Raw genomic sequence first — 17,123 nt, forward strand, 5'->3', positions numbered from 1 at the left:
ACACTGCGACATTGTTTTCAACCTCGATTGCTACGGAAGCGACGGCGCCACCGTTATACATTCGAATTTCAAAAATTGGCTTATAAACCAATTTTAACTCCCATACGCATTATTAAACTTGCATTTAAAAGTAATACCACGAAGGTGAACTGATCATATTGCAACACTTCGGATTTATAATTATTCCCAGCGTTAAACGCGTATTACACCTAGTGATCATTACATGAAATGATAGAAACTCAATTTCATTACTGAAATTATTTTGTCGTAAAAGAAAGGATGAATCAAGGCAGAAAATTACTTTCCGCATCAATCCCGAGTATAAATAAATTGCACTGCCTGGTGGGAGAGATAGATTCACAAGAGGTTCAAGATTCGTTAGTTAATTCTTGGCATCATTGGCGCATATTGAAATGCCGGTAATTATGAGAATTCGTTACATATTGACCTCTGTGGTTCTATTGGGTTTGTGTTTTCTTTGCTAATCTGATTGAACACTTACAGATGATTAACAAATAAAATATCATGTTCACAGATTGTTAATTCATTCATTGCCGGATGTTATTGTTTCCCCAATGATGACAAGCAAGGGCAGCATACACATCGTAGCACCTAAAGAGTTACTTGAAACCGGTGAAGTACAGCGAAAGCTCAACGAAATGAACATTAAGGTTGAATTTGACTTTGAAAATAATTTTTTCCTTCAATTTCGCTTTCGATGATGTAGTCAGCATTTATACATTACAACGTCACACTCCGTCCTGACCATGCGATGCATTTTATTACTATCTTTTCGTCGCTTGTTTTCATTACATGAAAATTCGACTGGAACTGACAAATAAAATATTGTCATATACTCATGAGATTGCAGGCTAGGTCATGATCATAAAACAAATTCTTCTCATGTTTCAAGTGCTCCAAATTCATGGATGTTACACAGAAGGTTTACGAAGCCTGTTTAAAATATACAATATCATTTAAACTTGCTCCTGAGTGGAACAGAGTCGGTAACAATCTTTTGAAAGGAAAGAACTTTCTTGTCTCACTGGATCTACCAACCAATGCAATCTCCATGGAAATGATTTCAAATTGTAATTATATTTAAACCGGCAATTCGTGTACAATGTACATGTCTATTTATATGTTTAAGCTTATACAGTCAAAAATTCATTGACCAATACAATTCTTCCAACAGGTGAGAAGCCATATTTTTCTCTATTGCCATTCTGTATTAGTGTTCCTGAATTGTCATTGAGATATTTTTCATTATCTCTAAAAGTAGTTGAAAACTTTATGGAAAATGAGAATGGCTTTATTGATCTCAACGGATCAGAATTAGAACCACAAGTATGGGTTCACGTTTTGCCTAGGTAACAATCATTATTTATTTCTCATGATTCCAATATCTACATTTGTTTTTGAAAATTAAATAACTTCATTCTTCTCCAGCTTCAAGAGAGGAAAGGTAACATCCATATCCAAAAAAATTCCACAAACTTGTTCCTTCAACAGCTACGAACAAATAAAGGAATACTGGAAAAATATGGTCAGTAGATGTTGACTCGTATGAAAATCGTCAACTTCTATTCATTCGCAAATCTGTTAATCGATCTCTGTTGTTAAAGTTGGTATCTGAGTAAAAGTTAACAACGAACGCATCAGAATTTCATCTCCATGACTAGAAAATGATGTACGCTTATTTTTTAGTATGGCTATAATCTACCAGAAAGTGATGTGGGACTGATTTATTATCAAGTGTGTTTTCCCTGGCCTGAACAAAACTACTATCACTATCCTAGCTGCTGCATTAAAGCTGTCCAGCCCACACAACTTTTCCCAGACAATGGGGAACATATAACGCAGCAGTTCCTTCAAGATCTCACTGAAAGAGTGCCCACGATTTTTGGTTCGACGCTAAAATTACAAGAATTACCCTCACGACCACCTTCCGATAACTGGCAAAAAGTATGTGCAAAATTGCACAGACAAATCATATGAAACTCAATATAGAAGCATTAAAATTTTACTAACAGAAAAAATGTTCAAATTTGTTTTATACATCTGTTCTCAGAATGATCACAAGGAGAATATTTTAAATCAGTCATCATGGGTAGCTCGGAATACAAACAAAATTCCAAATAAACAATTGACACCATGTAATTCTCGGAGTAGTGCAAATCCTGGCTGCAAATTGCCTGTGAATTATCTTGCCCAGATTGATGTAAATTACCTCGGTGCTTTATCCACTTTTTCAAATAATTCCGGAACCTCGAGACTGATGCATAATGTAATAAAAGATAAAAACCTGAGGGATGCTCTCAATATAAAACGATTTGTGAGCACATGTTCGACTGACAAAAGAATCCTAGCAGATTGTTATGAAAAGTTTTTTCCTCCAGAAAAGAAATCAAAGTTTTCACAACTTCCTTCCGATTCATGTATTAAGGAATATGGCTCTTCACCATTATCGGATAAGCCTAACATAAAAGTGGAAACTATGTGTTCATCTGAATTGATCAAATCTGATTCTGATAAATCACAAATATTGAATGAATTCGTTGAAAAAGTGGACGACACGTCGTTAAATTATATGCTACGTAGAAGAAGTAGCTTTGATTTAAACGATTTTTGTGCAGGATTAGAAGAAAACAATTTGTCTGTTGGGTTACTGGATAAGAATATTGCTTTGTGCCTAGAGAAAAGTGACATCGATAAGAATGAATTTGATGGGCCCAATAGTGTATTGGAAGTGCAAAGCCATTATTTCACCAATATTCCTGATAAATCGCAGTGTAATGAAATTACAGATTTGGTCAATACTTCACTACAGCAGGACAAACAGTCAGAGAAAATCAAACCGTTATCAAAATTGAAATTCAATAACTTGTTCGGCAGGAAATCAAAAACTCAGAGAACATCGACAATGAATTTGGGAAAGCACATGCAAAAAAGCAACTTTAAAACAAACAATATCGACTTTTACTTTAAAGGGAAAAAGCAGGTGTGTAATCACGTAGGTAATTACATTTTTGTTGTCTGATTCCAATTTCACGAATTTTCAGGTGAATGTAAGCCATTTTTCAAAAGTGCCAATAAAACCTTCAATGCCGAAGCTTATTCAAACGAACTTGACCATCAAAAGTGGCGGAAAAATAGAACTGGTAATTTCAAGAATTATTAGAAAGAAATATACATTTATCTCATAGTACTACATCTAATTACTGATAATATTGGGAATTGTTTCTGTTTTTTAGTGTGGCGCAAATAAGAAAGAGAGGCAATAGACTAAAATCTCAACACCCTGCCAGAAAGGATTTACCGAATGATTGGCAAGTGATTATCAATCCATATTATTCAATCTGTTTTTTTTTAAAGATATTATTAATATAGTACTATTAAATAGTTATCATTTGAAGTTTTTTAGCTATGGAGTTGTATAACTAGCCAGACATTTGGGAATGATTGAAAATTTCCAGTAAGTTAGAGCAAATGCTGTATTTTTAAAACCATTTTATAGAATTCATTTTGAAAAGTTTCATAGGAAGTATAAAAAATATTTCATTAATATCTAAGTCACAGGTATTATGTCCGCAGATTTAAATATACTACCGATTCATAGTGCAAAATGATAGTGTTGATTAAAAATTTCATGAGATCATTCTTATGTATTCTAACTTTTAAACTATGTTAAACTTTGTTTTACTGCTTAAATATAAAGTTATAATGCTACCCTCGATTTGGTATAAAATCAATCCAAATATCGAGTGCAACATGCAATTACTCAGTCAATAAATAATTCAGTCAGCAATAAATCACACATTTTTGACTACAGTAAATAATAAAATAAGTATAAAATAGGGACATCTGTGTTTTCATTCATTGCTTAATAATACCTACCTTTTCCAGCCTTATTTAATATTTCTTGTGTTTTGTATAAGCATCAACCACTGCTAACAGTGCTTTTCTATCTCGGTCACTTACTATTCCAATCTCTATAAGGTCCTGGTCATTCAAAGTTAGAAATAAGCTCATATCAACCTAAGTAACAAAAACTGAGCTATTAGTTAAATACATTAAGTTTTCTGATAAGTATAATTTATTTAATAATAACTAACATAAGAATTTACCATTCGTAGATTAGAAACTTATATCATTCATACACACCTCTTCTGCTAAGAATGTTGAGATATGATGGGCCAATTCAAATTGTTTCAATACTGTAACAAGCTTAGCCTGTTCTGAATTAAGGACCATTCCACGAGGCGGCGTTTTATAGTGTGGGGGTGTGGGTGTATCCTCTCCACAGATATCTTCATCCTCGAAATCTAATGGCAAACAGGGAGATCGAGGAGGACTGAACTGTGGTTCAAAGGTGAGATTGATGTGGTCCTTTCTAGAATGATCAGTGATCTTGGAAGTCAACGAATGAATATCGTGTGTTCTGAAAGGGCGTTAAAAACTCTTTATAATTGAATTCAGATTGGTAACGATGGACAGTTCTGTAAGTTCAGTTTCATACAATATCCTGGGTTGGCTCTGAAACTAGCTCTAAAAAAATTTAGGATTACTGTTATGCGCTTTTCAAAATTGTGGAATCAGTGTTTACCATTTTCTAAACTGACATTATTAATAAATGCAGATTGAAAGTATAGTTTGTTTTAAATAGACCGAATTTTATTCTCCATCAGTATAGTTACCTCTGCAACGGAAGTGCTAGCGTATGGCTATCAGGTGGTTTATCGAATGTGAAGATGGTGCGTTGTTTTTGTTTTGGACGGTAGAATGTGCAATCTACTTTCTTTGTCGGTTCTTGGATAGGACTTGAAGCTGATATAAGATTCGGTGATTTAGCAAACCATGAGTCTAAATTGTAAATTAAGTTTGGAGATATCACTGCTTTATTTTCATAATAAAGCTCTTTCACGTAAAGCAAGTTAATATTTGGTGGTTTCATTTCTTTTGTCATTACTTTATCATTCACAAGTTCTGGTTTCAACTTTAGATTTCTTTCCTCTGATGAAATAATTGTACTCGATCTTGGAGCAAGTCCTGTACTTTTAATATTATTAGATATTTTGTCACGACAATAGCCATCATTTGTGCTCCCTGATTCTTTTTTAATTGATATATTGTCTGATGTATTGTTCCAATAATCATTCACATCGCATTGCGATTTAGCTAGGGCTCGGATTTCTGGAAATATAGACTGCCGCATCACTAGATGAGTGTACACACCTGGTATAAAATTAATTTGATGTAACAATTGATGACGAAAAGATGATTATTTGTTAATTGGAGTAAATGAAATTTATGTTCACAATCGAATGCATGGATGAATAGTTCTTGCTATGTGCGTCAATTTGATTCTTAAAATTGTAGCGGCTTACTAAATAATTAGACAAGCCTTAAATTTGTAACCTACTTTCATCCTCCACTTTCAATCCCAAACTCAAGAGCTTGAAAAATAGCTTCTTGTCGTTTCTCATAGCAGCAACGCACAGTGGTGTAACATCATCATGTACTGAATTTGCTAGCATCGAAGTGTGAGCTTTATAGATTGTTTCGAACATCTCGTGGCTAATTCCAGCAGCCAGGGTCAGTATTGATGTTCCTAAGGAAATATTTCCGGGATTAGCCTGCTTATGGAATATCGTTGACCAATGAAAATTATAAATGTAAGGAAAAATAAATATGCAGACGAGACTTTTATACCGTGATATAATACGAGCAAAGGAACATGAAATTAAATTATGTACCCAAATAGTTCCTTTGAGTTAAATCAGCGCCATATTCTATAAGCACTTCTACTGTTTGAAGTTTGTTGGCCCGAACAGCCTGCATCAAAGGGGTCCAGCCGAACTTATTCTTTCTGTCAATGTTGCAATTATGATTTTTCTTTAAAATATCCCTCACTGATTCTGTACAGCCGTTACTTGCGCTTACATGCAACAGACTGTCTCCATAGTTGTTAACAGCGTTCAGTGAGTATTCTGAAAATTAATATAGGAAAAATTGACTTGGAAAAACTTGTAGGTAATGTTGTTCATTTACTAGTACGATAAATGATTGACTTTCACCATTTTTTTGAAGAATCTTCCTCAATTCTACATCCAAGCCCAAGCTGGATACTTTTCGTCGCTTTATTGCAGACATATCCTTGCTTATATTGAATCAATCGCACACGGTAACTCATCAATACATTATGCAATCAAGTATCTGTTTATTAACAGTGAAACTACTAAAATGAAAATGTTATGCACGACGGCGGTCATAAGCGGTTTCAAGCAGGTGTTTAAAAGTAATCAGGTTGCAATTTTAAAGCTTCGTTCTTCGAAATTATTGTCAACAACTCCACAGAGTTGCCAAAAGTAATCCTGCGTTTGATCCCTTGTATCTGGACGGTGACAAATAGGTCACACAAATGACAATAACAATAAATGATAATAGACATGTCAGCACAGCTTTGAGAGCCGAAATTGGCGCTGCTACTCAAATGACGAATGGCAGATATATTTGCGTCTTTATCTGATATAGGTGAATCATCAAGTTTTGAAAGTTTTATCATAATTACAACCAGATTTTTATATGGTAAAAAAACGAAGCGCCGAAATCTCACAGGAATAATTTCAGTAAATTCGTAAGAATAAAAGGTTGCATTGTTTGTCTTTCCGGGGTATGTAAAATGTGCATTCGGAAATAAGTAATTAATAACGCCTCATTATCTCAAATTGTTTGTTTTTGCAATGCAGGCTTGGAAATTTCGGGGTCGTCAAAAAATTCGCGACGACCCCGTCACGGCGCTTATCATTACTCTTGGTCGGCGAGCTCACCTGAAACTGCTACTTCTTACCTCTATCGGCGACATCGATAACTAATATATATCCGTGGGTCGATTTTCCTCACGTCAACAGAATTCTCCTGATTGTACTGTCAGCTGTGTCAGAAATATTAGCTATTAAATATTTAGTGAAACAAATAGCTTAAACAATGGTAAATATAAACCGTAAACTAAACCGATTCACGTGACCCTTGAGTCACGTGACATTTTCGTTAATATTGTCTATCGTTTTCTCCAGTCTTTTGGCGAGAAAATAGCGTCTATAATGGAAAGACCCGGACAGGATCCAGTCACCAAAGACGAAGTGCCTTGGTGGATGAAGTATGCTGGTCGCGGTGTAGGAACAATCGGTGGTTTTTGTGAGTAACAGCGTGAATATTTATTTTTAAATAAAGCTAACCTAATTTTCACTATTCATTTTCTCATTTCACAATTTCACAATTCTATTTTTCCGCGTGAAAAAAATAACAAACAAGACTTGAACAGTTATCTGGCTATTACTCGTGTCAATTAAGCAATATTTTTCAAGCTTTAGGGTTACACGCTGGTTTAACGAATAATCTTTAATGACGTATTTCAGTCGCTATCCTCCTCGGAGCATGGGGTTGCGTTGGTATTATAATGGGATCGGTGTCTGCTCTGATCGCTGGCATGTGGCAGATGGTCGCAGGTTTTCTCGTCATTATAATTGAAGCGCCGTGCTGCTGTCTTTTCATCGACTTTGTACAAAACCTCAGTGACTGGGTGGATCGAAAACCGTATTGGCAAAGAGCCGCCGTTTATTGCCTGTAAGTATCGTCGTCAGAGGTCAAATGGAATAAATGGATCAGCAGTAACCTGCTATTCGACATTCCTTGGAATATGATTGAATTGACTACTTGAAAATGGTTTGAAATATTTTCAAGTTTCAACGGCGTTATAGAAATTTCTTCAATATATCTGTTTGTTTCTTCTCACCGTTAGAACTTCGTTATTTGTAACTATTCTCACTTGATATCTTAGGCGCATGTGTTCAGCCATATTTGTTTCCTGTTGGATATCTTGTTCTTGCGTTATCAGAGTCAATTAATCATGAGATTTCTCTCTTATATCATGTATTCGTTTGTATGCTGATTATCTTTCACAAAAAAACTTGTTACAAAAAAGATAGCCATCATTTTAGAAGTTATACTCTTTGTATCAATAGGTATTTAAACTATTCAAACATATTAAATTAGAAGTAAAACATAGTCATATGATTATTAAACCCAATGCTATGAACAAAATCTTGATATTTCTTTTTGCTTTAGTTTATTTTACCGATACAAATCATTTGAGTAAACATTTACTGCAAACGTTCTCGAAATTTGTGAATTTATCTTACTGGATACTCTGAATAGCTTTTCAGCAAAACGTTTTGCAACAGTGTTCCTGTTCCTCAAAAATCCTAGATTTTTTTATTAAATCATAGTATTTTATACCTGCATTTTACATGTAATTGATTATTTCATTATTACAGAATTGCGCTTCCAGCTATTATTCTCGATGCTGGATTGGGCACCATATTTGGTAGTGGTTTGATATTCGCAACAGGAATAATATACGGTTTAATGTCCCTCGGAAAGAAGTAAGTACAATCGCATTTAATCGTATTGTTTATGTTTTGTCTTTGTTTTATAAAAACAACGTGCAATTTATGAAAAATTATCGAAAGAATCTCTCCAATAAAATCACACATAAAAAACTACTACTGTAACTGGAAAAGCAATCGCATCGTAACAACATTGGATAAAATACATTCCAACTTACAATTATATTAAGATTAACATTATTTGGTTGGCGAAAATTATCTGCTTATCTGTATTGTTTTATTGTTGATATAATTCGTTGTTTGCTTTCGGCTTTGGGAATTTTAATTTAAATGAACTGAAACTGGAAAGAGTGTGCCTGGTTGTATACGTTTAAAGCGAAGACATAATCGTTTTCAACATTTTAAAACGAATTTTTCAGCTAACCGACTTTTCTTTCATTGGTAGAAAAACTCTTTAGTTAGTGAAATTACTTTGACGAAAAAATATTAAAAAATGGCTCTATACAATTGGGTTCGACTGTAAAAAGTCAATGATTAGACTTCAAAAATATTTAATCGAACATTTGCTGCGTATTTGAAATTTATAATATTATTATATATATAATTTGAAAATTATAGATTAAAAACAATCATGTAACTAACTGTTAAATCAAAGAATCGATTAAGAAAAGTCGAACGTTGATTGTGTATTCCATGTATTTTGTGTGCCTCGAATTTTCGGCGTCATTAAATAATACAGTAACCGCTTAATGGTTTACTAAAAATACTCACACAATGGCTGACAGAGGGTCTAGACCTGACCTGGCAGGAATGACTTCACCCGGAGTTGGCTCCCCGCAGGGTCCCCCGCCTCCCTCATCTGATCATCATACTACTCTCATGGAAGATCCTGATGTCTGGAGGCCAACCTAAACGCGAAAAATTTTTACTTCACCCTCGCTCCTTCACTAATCAGGCAATAATAATAATAATAATACGATGTGCACTGTTACGTATCTAATTGCATCCCTTTTTTATCCAATTGTTTAGGCAATGTATCTATGCAATCACGTAGCTTCTCTGCTAATTATTATTGTTATTATTCTCTTCCAAAGTATTCATTTTTACATTTTTACAGAGCTTGATTTACCATATGAACATCGGTAATGTATCGATTATTTAATAACAAGACTTGATAGCGTCGATTGGCTGCGTTGTTAATACATATAATTTCATGCTTGCAAACTTTGTTACTGAGATTTTCAATTTACAGAAAGATATATTTCTGTACATTTATAAATTTTTTTTCTTTTCTGTACAACGCATGTTCCTTATCTTCCTGATTAGACGATTTTTAGTGAAAAGAATCTTCAAACTATGATATCGGTCAGGGTAGATAAAACACATGAAAATTAACGCACATTCTAAATGTCAAATGGCAATTTTTCCTGTCTAACGAATGACGAGTAGTATTGGCACAGCTTAATCATCGTTTTGTGAACATTGATACCAATTTTTCGATCACTTATCTGCTTCTATGACTCTAACTGCTTTAATTGAGTAATAATTGTGATTGATTTGTTTCTTTAATGCATTAAGCACTGGGCCGATTTTGCTGTGCTTTCGTTCAGGTGACGTGCTATAGTCCTTGATACCACCGGTCTGTTCACTGTCAGTCCCCAGGACGGATGCCGCCTAAACCGAAAGTCCACTGTCGGTCCTCAGGAACTGACACCAGACTTAACGTGCTAATTAGAAATGAATAGGAATGGTGGCCTAGTTTTATTCTTTCCATAAATTGCGTTGGTCCGTTTTAGTTTACATTGCAGCCACATTTGTGTAGAAGCCTCGCTGTAACCCTAGTTAGGAATGATTAGTTTTTTGCTTTCAACTTGTCATACTTTCTAATAGATTAATTTTTAATTCACAGAGCTTCGGTGGATGACATGAGAATGGCAGCAGCGGTCGAGACGCAAGTAACACCAAGTTCAAACATGAGATCAACGCTTGTAGAAAATGCGCATCCTATCGGATTTTCAATTGCGCCTGACAACAACGTCTGATCATATTAGCAACAAATTGGCAGCTAGCCAAGCGTCTTGAATGAATTAAAATAGTAGCTGGGTCGACGAAATTTCAATCACTATATAGACTTTGGTGTTCTTTGTTTATGTATTTAAATCGATTACTTTCTGGCGAGTAATCACAGTGGATTTGTAATATATATTTCAATCGGAGTAACTGATAATGGATTCGTATGATTGACTATGGAAATCATTTTCCAGTATGTTATAAATCGATTATGTTTCACTGTAAATTCATCAAACACTGTGTGTATAATTAACGAAACTCATTCTTGAATTTATCATAACTACTCAGATTTACAGGGTGGCGACAACCGGGAATACTGGGAAAACCAGGAGAACCGGGAATGGTCGGGCAATTTCATCTATTGGGAAAAGTCAGGGAAAAATCAGGGAATTATGATGGTCTACAGGGAAAAATTTATTTTTTATAAATTATTTTCAAACTTCAACTAGGCTGCGCAAATTCAGCCAAGCTCGCTTTTGTAAATGGTATTGTGAAATTTCTGTGCACACACACACGCGCACACAGCTTTTAGTTGTAAAAGCTGCTCAATATTACCTGAGTTTCATGGAAACAGGTCAGGCAATTCAGAATTTTTCGGTGGGAAAAGTCAGGAAATCTTATTCGGGCAAAATTGTCGCTACCCTGATTTTTGACTCACGTATTTAATATTTAAGCCATGTAAGCCGCTTATCTTGCTCGATGCAAAGTACTCGAGGTAAGGTAGACAAAGGGTTGCTCCAGGCTGCTCCAAGCTGCTCCGAAATGATGGAGTAAAAATGAAATTGTCATTTGTAGTGAAAATCATGTTATAAGTTGTAGCTATTGCTTATGAGGCCAAAGTAAATGAACGACCAGTCTTGAGAAAAAGTTAGTTGCTTGTTCGTAAACTCAGCTATTACGAAATCAGACGTTTAAACGTGTCAAAGTGCTTGAATATCAACGAGTTCAGCCAAAAGTTTAAGCAAAAAGTTATATTTTGTATTCAGTATTTGAATTCAATAATTAATTTTCAATCGATTTAACAATTACCCGACGGTATAAGTGATACGTTATTCATACACGGAAAATGTAATAAAATCTTGAATACTGAATACAAATGATAACATAATTTCTCTTTTAAAAAAATGGTGTGTCTGGTCATTGATAAGTGTCTTTCAACTGATTGTGCGGTATAGCCAATTTATCACGTACATATTGAGCGATGTATTTTTATTTTTAACCCGTTGACGTCCGCCTGTCTCGACGAAAAAAACTACGGGTGTCTTAATTTTATGCAAATTGCTACTGAACAACAATTACATAACGTCGATAATTGACACAAGACAACACCGATAGTAGTTGTCTAAACTGAACAGCGTTTCTGGCAGTATAAATCAATATAAGTGATAATTGTTGTAATCTTAAGTAAATTATTTTTTCCTTTTTTTCTTTGTCGCATAGTATTACATTAGCTTTAGTAAGTAATTGTAAATTAATTTTTTCCCAGTATTTCATTAATACCAACTGTTGCCAATTATACAATTGTTACATCAAAGAAATTCGATTTTTCAATGCGTACGTATACTGCGATTCTGATGTTACTTCATAGCAGGCTATGAATGTGAAATAATGAACGGACACAAACTCCTAAATACTAAACGATATCCAGTGGATTTATATGAGCAAACAGGAAAAAAAGGGTGACAATGACAGTTTAAAGGATAATGGAATAGACTTTCGGACATCAATGGGTTGACTCCTTTTCCTCTGTCAAACACACTGCGGTTTTACATCCACTAATTGTTAACCTTCTGATCCGTGTCTTCATTTAATTTCTAGAATGTAAATTCTTCTTGATTCCATTAGATTTTAGAAATAAATATTGCCGATTATTTTTAGTTTAACAAGTACTATTAAATTCTTGATTCCATGGTTGAGTTCACTTTTTTTGACAGAGGAAAGAGGAAAGTCTTTAACATAATACATATATTCTGGCACATTCTAATAATTATCCTTACTTCCCATTTCATTTTCTCCTTTCAATTCCGAATGTGCCAAGTTAATAATTGCTCACTATGATTACAATTGATTTTTGTTGTGATCCAAGTTTTATTGTTCCAATAATTATGATGTCATGAATTTTCCTGTGGTATCATGTGTTTTGAACACGTGTCATTCCACTATGCCAAATGTTGTTTGATGTTTTTTCTCTTCACTTTTCAAACAGCCCAGTTATCATTCCACATCCCAACGAAACTACACAACATTTTTCTGTCTACTCCTTTAAATTAAGTAACGTATTTATTAAGAGTAAAAGACTAAATGATATCCTCGTTACTACCCCTAATTAGCTCAATTTTTCACGAAAATTCCAGTGAAAAACGAGCTTTCATATCAATATCATATTCCCGATTAGTATTTTTGTTGAAATTATGCAACGAATTTTTTAATATTCATTAAATTTTTAGCCGAAGTCATTTTCTTTGTTGTTATTTCAAGAAGAGAGAATAGAATATAATGTTGCTAGGCACATTGAATTTCACGTTAGATTTATATATTTTTTTCCGCGTTCCGAAATATTGTCAAGGTAAAGGGGAAAAATAAAGAGGTGAATCAAAATATTTCATACTTTTTACAAAGTTGAATAAATATCGGGAAGCAATTTTTATGAATGGAATTCACTTCTTCCGCACTAACCAAATAACTTATGATATAACTTCAACATTCATCATAGTAAAATTATTATGATTTTGTCAATGATTATTTTTTATCCGCCCTGAATACTCAGTCACATACATGCATATATATTTTAAAAGAAAGTATTTGACTGTCGTAAAGTGTAAATCGATGCATACAATTTAGACAAAATGTAGTGTTAACATGTACCGATATAACGTGATTAGTGACAGATATACATATTTAGAATTGTTGAATTAGTTACGTAATTGTTGAAAGTCATCCCAAATCAGTTGCAATCTAATCGAGTGTCGATATTGGTCAGAGAATGTGTACAACGGGGAAGTTCCTACATGAACAACAAGCAGATTGCTACTCCCTGAGAAAACCTTGTCTGGCACTATCTGCACTAATGCTATACGTCCTTTATTTCCATTCCGTACGCGGTAACTATTATCAATTTAATTGCTATGCCAAAGATTGCAGTCCCGATGTAAATACGAGGATACTTCTTCCATTGTTGTGAATTACATCTTACTTATTTGTATAATTTCAACGATTTCCAATATACTTTGCGTAAGGTTTGAACAAGTCTGTGCTTATTTGTGATTGCCAGTAACATCCGAAAGCTGCTTAAGATTTCTCGCTTCGATCGCCGCGTTGATGACCAGCTGAAGTGCAAAGTGGGAAATTATTATAACGGGAAATTGTTAAGACGGATAATGTTTTAGGATATATCAATACATATTGTAATTAAAACAGTTACGATCGATTTAACCTGATGAACGAATTACTTACTAAAGGGGTACATGAAATCAAAGCATCGCAGAGTTTTTGGTTTTACTTTTTTTTTGTTTCTAGCGCGTGCTTGTAGCTTAAAGAAATAATCCATTAATGAATTTGGCTTGTTTCAAGAAATCTGCTTCGCTCAGTGTGACGAGGAAAGATGAAGGTATCGATGGATAAAAAAATATTTTTAAACAAGTTTCAAAAATTAACAAGGACCACATGTACTTCCTCCAGCGAGTAATCGGTCATCTTAGGCTAGAATCACATCTATTATATCTGGTTAGGATTATTTATAGGGACTCGTCGCATCGCTGCGTGTGAAACTTATACATATATAAATATATATATACGTTGCGTTACGATAAACTGCGGTTGCATATGCATACATACAATTGCATCGCTCCTCGAATCCAGGCTCTAAGTAGAATTGTTGATTAGGTAGCTGTTCGATTCATGCGTAAAGCGTAGGGAATTTTATGTATCGGTCATTCGGGTGTATCACATACCCATAGTACACTGTGGTTTTCTTTTTTAAGAGTTAAGATTACTATTATTTAATAATTATACATATAATAGGGTATACAATTATTAATACTATAAATACACTATACGTACGATATGCATATAAATATAACAAATATTTAACCACATATGATACGTATAATTATATGTTGATGTGTAATGAAATTGTCAATACATGAATCGGATATAATATGAATATTACTTGTTAATCTATCTACTTTTATTCATTGTCATAAAAAAAAAAAATACTCCTCTACACTGCTCGACTAGTTTTATTCAAGTTTATTTTTTCTTTACTTTACGCACTTTATTGGCGGTATTGGTAAAGGGATCTTCAACAGTTTCTCAGTGAACGAGTAGTCTGAAGTTTAAAAATTTTTTATAGGAGATATACAGATCCTAGAAATCATTGATATCAGGTGAAATTCAAGGCAATTTCGAACAATTGCAAATCATCTAGAAAACTAATTGAAATGGAAAATTATATGTAGCTAAAAAAAATCAAGCTCTGTTGAATAACTTGTTCGTTTTTAATTTCATTAAAAAAATATAATCAACGTCGTAAAAATTAGTCCGTTGACCTGGAAATTATTGTTTTATAATCTGTTTAGTCGACCTCGTTTCTTCTTAACTTTCGTTCGGTTTATTTGTTTTTGTTTCTTGTTTTATTTACGATATTGACAGCATTCAATTATAGGCAAACGATCTGTCAACGCGGTTTTGCCGTCCGCGTAATTTGCGATTAATCAAATCATTCTAATTAATTCTTGTTCGCGGAAAATTCAACTTTATTATCTTATTATTACGCGGACATGTCAAAGTCAGCTGTGACGGCCAAGATTCTGTCCGATGAAGACTTGTTTCGACTGATTGAGCTGGTGGGACAAAACCCCGTTCTTCATGACACCAGTCATCCATTCGCCAAGGACTTATCCCACAAAAATTCCTTGTGGGAAAGCATCGCTAAGGAATTCAATACGCCTGGTGTGAAAAATCATCATTCCTGCCCGTATTAAAATTTTTATATCGAATTGGCATTACCTTAAATATTATTTCTTTCTAGTAAACGTTGTTAAAAAACAGTGGAATAAATTAAGTTCCGGGTACATTAAGAAATGCCGCGATGCAGCTGCTGGAAAAAATGCAACGGTCAAGACCGACGATCCCTTCGACGAAGCATTGATCTTTTTATCGAAGTACGTTGTCTCGATCTTCTGTTATACGCAACGCATATTTTGCTCTCTTAATTCTCATTTCTGCGTCAAAGAACGAAAGAAATTTAAAAAAAAGACTGCATATAAAGAAACCAGTTTGCGACTCGGTCGTGTTGTGATTATTTTATGATCATGATTATCAATCTTTAAGATTGAATCGTTTTAGTTCATCGAAAAACAGCCCTCTTTTCAACGAATTCACCAGATCTTTGCAAAAACAGACTTGATCATTAGTCTAATTATTAACGTGTTAGATTCTCAATTTCTTTAGAAGGAAAAATCTATACATTAGGATGAATTAAATCTTGATAGCAAAGTTTTTGCAAAAATTAAAAATGATAACACAAATACACATAGCGCGCGTAAAATAATTATCCATTCACGACGTAAAGTTTTTTTCTTTTTATTTTTTTTTTTATTTTTACAAAAGCCAGAGATCCATCAACGATTGAAATCGGGCAAATGATAAACTTTCAGCTTTATATGTACGCGAGAATTCTAGTACAAGTAACCGATCATCGGTAAAGTAAAATCAGTCAACAAAAGCTTCAGTCGCTATTGATTATGCCAAAGATTGTTCTTGCACGGTTACAAAAATATCAATATTATCCAAAAAGCAATTAGAACATGACCGAACTCGTGTATGGTTTCCCCTATTCAAAAGAAAAAAAAAAGTCAAGTTCGCTTTAATTGAAAGAATTAAAACGGTCAGACGTTTAAAGATAAAACACTCGTCCGAGTAATCGCAGAACTAGGAAAGTAAAGAAAAGATAAAGAGAGACAAAAAAAAAAAAAAAAACTATTCGCGCAGATCGTCGAAACTGCAGCGTGCGAAGAGCTGCGGTGAAATTCCCTCGATAATCGAGGACGAGAATTCGATGGGCGGATTGTCGGTCCATTCGTCAGCGGCATCGGAAGGGACGAAATCCTTGATAATGGGGGAGGAGTCAACGGGGCTGCAAAAAGTCCCAGGATCAACTCCGCGAAACACGCCGTCGTCGCAGGCGACTACGATCTGCAACACGAGGGTGCTTCGTCCGCGAAGATCGGAACCGGTTCGATCGGCTGGCGGAGATTTGGGATCGTCGTCGAGAAAATCCACTGGTGGAGGTGGCAAAGGTCAAATTTCATTCGCGCCTTCTTCGTCTGGACGCAAGAGGAGCAAAGGATGCGGTTGCAATTCCAATTTCACCGCGTATCAGGACGACGCTACCGTAGCCTTTTTCGAAAGCATGGCTCTCACCGTCGCCCTGTTTCCTCAGCATCTTCAGGCATCTGTCAAGATGCGGATCTGCAACGTTGTTGCCGAGACGGAGTACGAGTTGTCTTCTCCAAGGACTGTTGCACGCTAGATCAGCGATTATTCTTCAGTTCCGAAGTTTTTCTTTAGAATTAACAAAAAAACATTACAACGATTCTCTCTTTAAGTTGTTGCTGCTGTTATTGTTCATGGATTTTGCACGAT

General features: G+C 34.6%; 4 protein-coding genes across 8 annotated transcripts; 3 read left to right on the forward strand and 1 right to left on the reverse strand.

The window, feature by feature from the left end:
• The first annotated feature begins 413 nt into the window (after positions 1–413).
• On the forward strand, positions 414–1,286 carry LOC124297802 (uncharacterized). The gene is made up of 4 exons (XM_046749118.1): positions 414–671; positions 914–1,091; positions 1,196–1,247; positions 1,283–1,286. The coding sequence occupies exons 1-4, from the start codon at positions 576–578 to the stop codon at positions 1,284–1,286; spliced, it is 330 nt and encodes a 109-aa protein (XP_046605074.1). The 5' UTR covers positions 414–575.
• On the forward strand, positions 1,239–3,402 carry LOC124298851 (uncharacterized). Its single transcript, XM_046751395.1, has 6 exons — positions 1,239–1,370; positions 1,450–1,546; positions 1,708–1,965; positions 2,072–3,001; positions 3,063–3,161; positions 3,255–3,402. Exons 1-6 carry the CDS (start codon positions 1,294–1,296, stop codon positions 3,282–3,284), a joined length of 1,491 nt encoding a protein of 496 aa, XP_046607351.1. The 5' UTR covers positions 1,239–1,293; the 3' UTR covers positions 3,285–3,402.
• On the reverse strand, positions 1,492–9,312 carry LOC124298852 (uncharacterized). Of its 4 annotated transcripts, XM_046751399.1 has the most exons (8): positions 9,180–9,312; positions 6,851–6,934; positions 5,944–5,990; positions 5,757–5,869; positions 5,423–5,611; positions 4,698–5,235; positions 4,165–4,441; positions 3,565–4,038 (listed from the first exon to the last, which is right to left on the reverse strand). In XM_046751399.1, exons 3-8 carry the CDS (start codon positions 5,961–5,963, stop codon positions 3,913–3,915), a joined length of 1,263 nt encoding a protein of 420 aa, XP_046607355.1. In that variant the 5' UTR covers positions 5,964–5,990; positions 6,851–6,934; positions 9,180–9,312; the 3' UTR covers positions 3,565–3,912. The 4 variants fall into 4 exon arrangements, with proteins under 4 accessions (XP_046607353.1, XP_046607352.1, XP_046607355.1 ...); XM_046751397.1 differs by lacking the exons at positions 6,851–6,934; positions 9,180–9,312 and adding exons at positions 1,492–1,632; positions 6,078–6,496 and having other exon boundaries at positions 3,898–4,038; positions 5,757–5,990; XM_046751398.1 differs by lacking the exons at positions 6,851–6,934; positions 9,180–9,312 and adding an exon at positions 6,078–6,488.
• On the forward strand, positions 6,833–14,640 carry LOC124298861 (calcium channel flower). 2 transcript variants are annotated; one of them, XM_046751415.1, is made up of 6 exons: positions 6,833–6,990; positions 7,077–7,197; positions 7,419–7,626; positions 8,337–8,444; positions 9,194–9,363; positions 10,318–10,451. In XM_046751415.1, the coding sequence occupies exons 1-5, from the start codon at positions 6,988–6,990 to the stop codon at positions 9,318–9,320; spliced, it is 567 nt and encodes a 188-aa protein (XP_046607371.1). In that variant the 5' UTR covers positions 6,833–6,987; the 3' UTR covers positions 9,321–9,363; positions 10,318–10,451. The 2 variants fall into 2 exon arrangements, with proteins under 2 accessions (XP_046607371.1, XP_046607370.1); XM_046751414.1 differs by lacking the exon at positions 9,194–9,363 and having other exon boundaries at positions 10,318–14,640.
• The last annotated feature ends 2,483 nt before the right edge of the window (positions 14,641–17,123 follow it).

The sequence above is a fragment of the Neodiprion virginianus genome, chromosome 2 (genome assembly GCF_021901495.1).
Source record: "Neodiprion virginianus isolate iyNeoVirg1 chromosome 2, iyNeoVirg1.1, whole genome shotgun sequence".
Lineage (NCBI taxonomy): Eukaryota > Metazoa > Arthropoda > Insecta > Hymenoptera > Diprionidae > Neodiprion > Neodiprion virginianus.

Bases quoted from the DNA above. Each gene is read 5' to 3' on its own strand.
- LOC124298861 (XM_046751414.1), top strand. The intron at 7,198-7,418 runs GTGAGTAACAGC...GACGTATTTCAG, and splicing joins AGGAACAATCGGTGGTTTTT to TCGCTATCCTCCTCGGAGCA. The intron at 8,445-10,317 runs GTAAGTACAATC...TTTAATTCACAG, and splicing joins TTAATGTCCCTCGGAAAGAA to AGCTTCGGTGGATGACATGA.
- LOC124298851 (XM_046751395.1), top strand. From the start codon at position 1,294: ATGGAAAATGAGAATGGCTTTATTGATCTCAACGGATCAGAATTAGAA. The intron at 3,002-3,062 runs GTGTGTAATCAC...ACGAATTTTCAG, and splicing joins ACTTTAAAGGGAAAAAGCAG to GTGAATGTAAGCCATTTTTC. The intron at 3,162-3,254 runs GTAATTTCAAGA...TCTGTTTTTTAG, and splicing joins GTGGCGGAAAAATAGAACTG to TGTGGCGCAAATAAGAAAGA.
- LOC124298852 (XM_046751397.1), bottom strand. From the start codon at position 6,153: ATGTCTGCAATAAAGCGACGAAAAGTATCCAGCTTGGGCTTGGATGTA. The intron at 5,991-6,077 runs GTGAAAGTCAAT...ATTAATTTTCAG, and splicing joins GAAGATTCTTCAAAAAAATG to AATACTCACTGAACGCTGTT. The intron at 4,039-4,164 runs GTGTGTATGAAT...TTTGTTACTTAG, and splicing joins CAACATTCTTAGCAGAAGAG to GTTGATATGAGCTTATTTCT.
- LOC124297802 (XM_046749118.1), top strand. From the start codon at position 576: ATGATGACAAGCAAGGGCAGCATACACATCGTAGCACCTAAAGAGTTA. The intron at 672-913 runs GTTGAATTTGAC...TCATGTTTCAAG, and splicing joins TCAACGAAATGAACATTAAG to TGCTCCAAATTCATGGATGT. The intron at 1,092-1,195 runs GTAATTATATTT...TTCTTCCAACAG, and splicing joins CATGGAAATGATTTCAAATT to GTGAGAAGCCATATTTTTCT.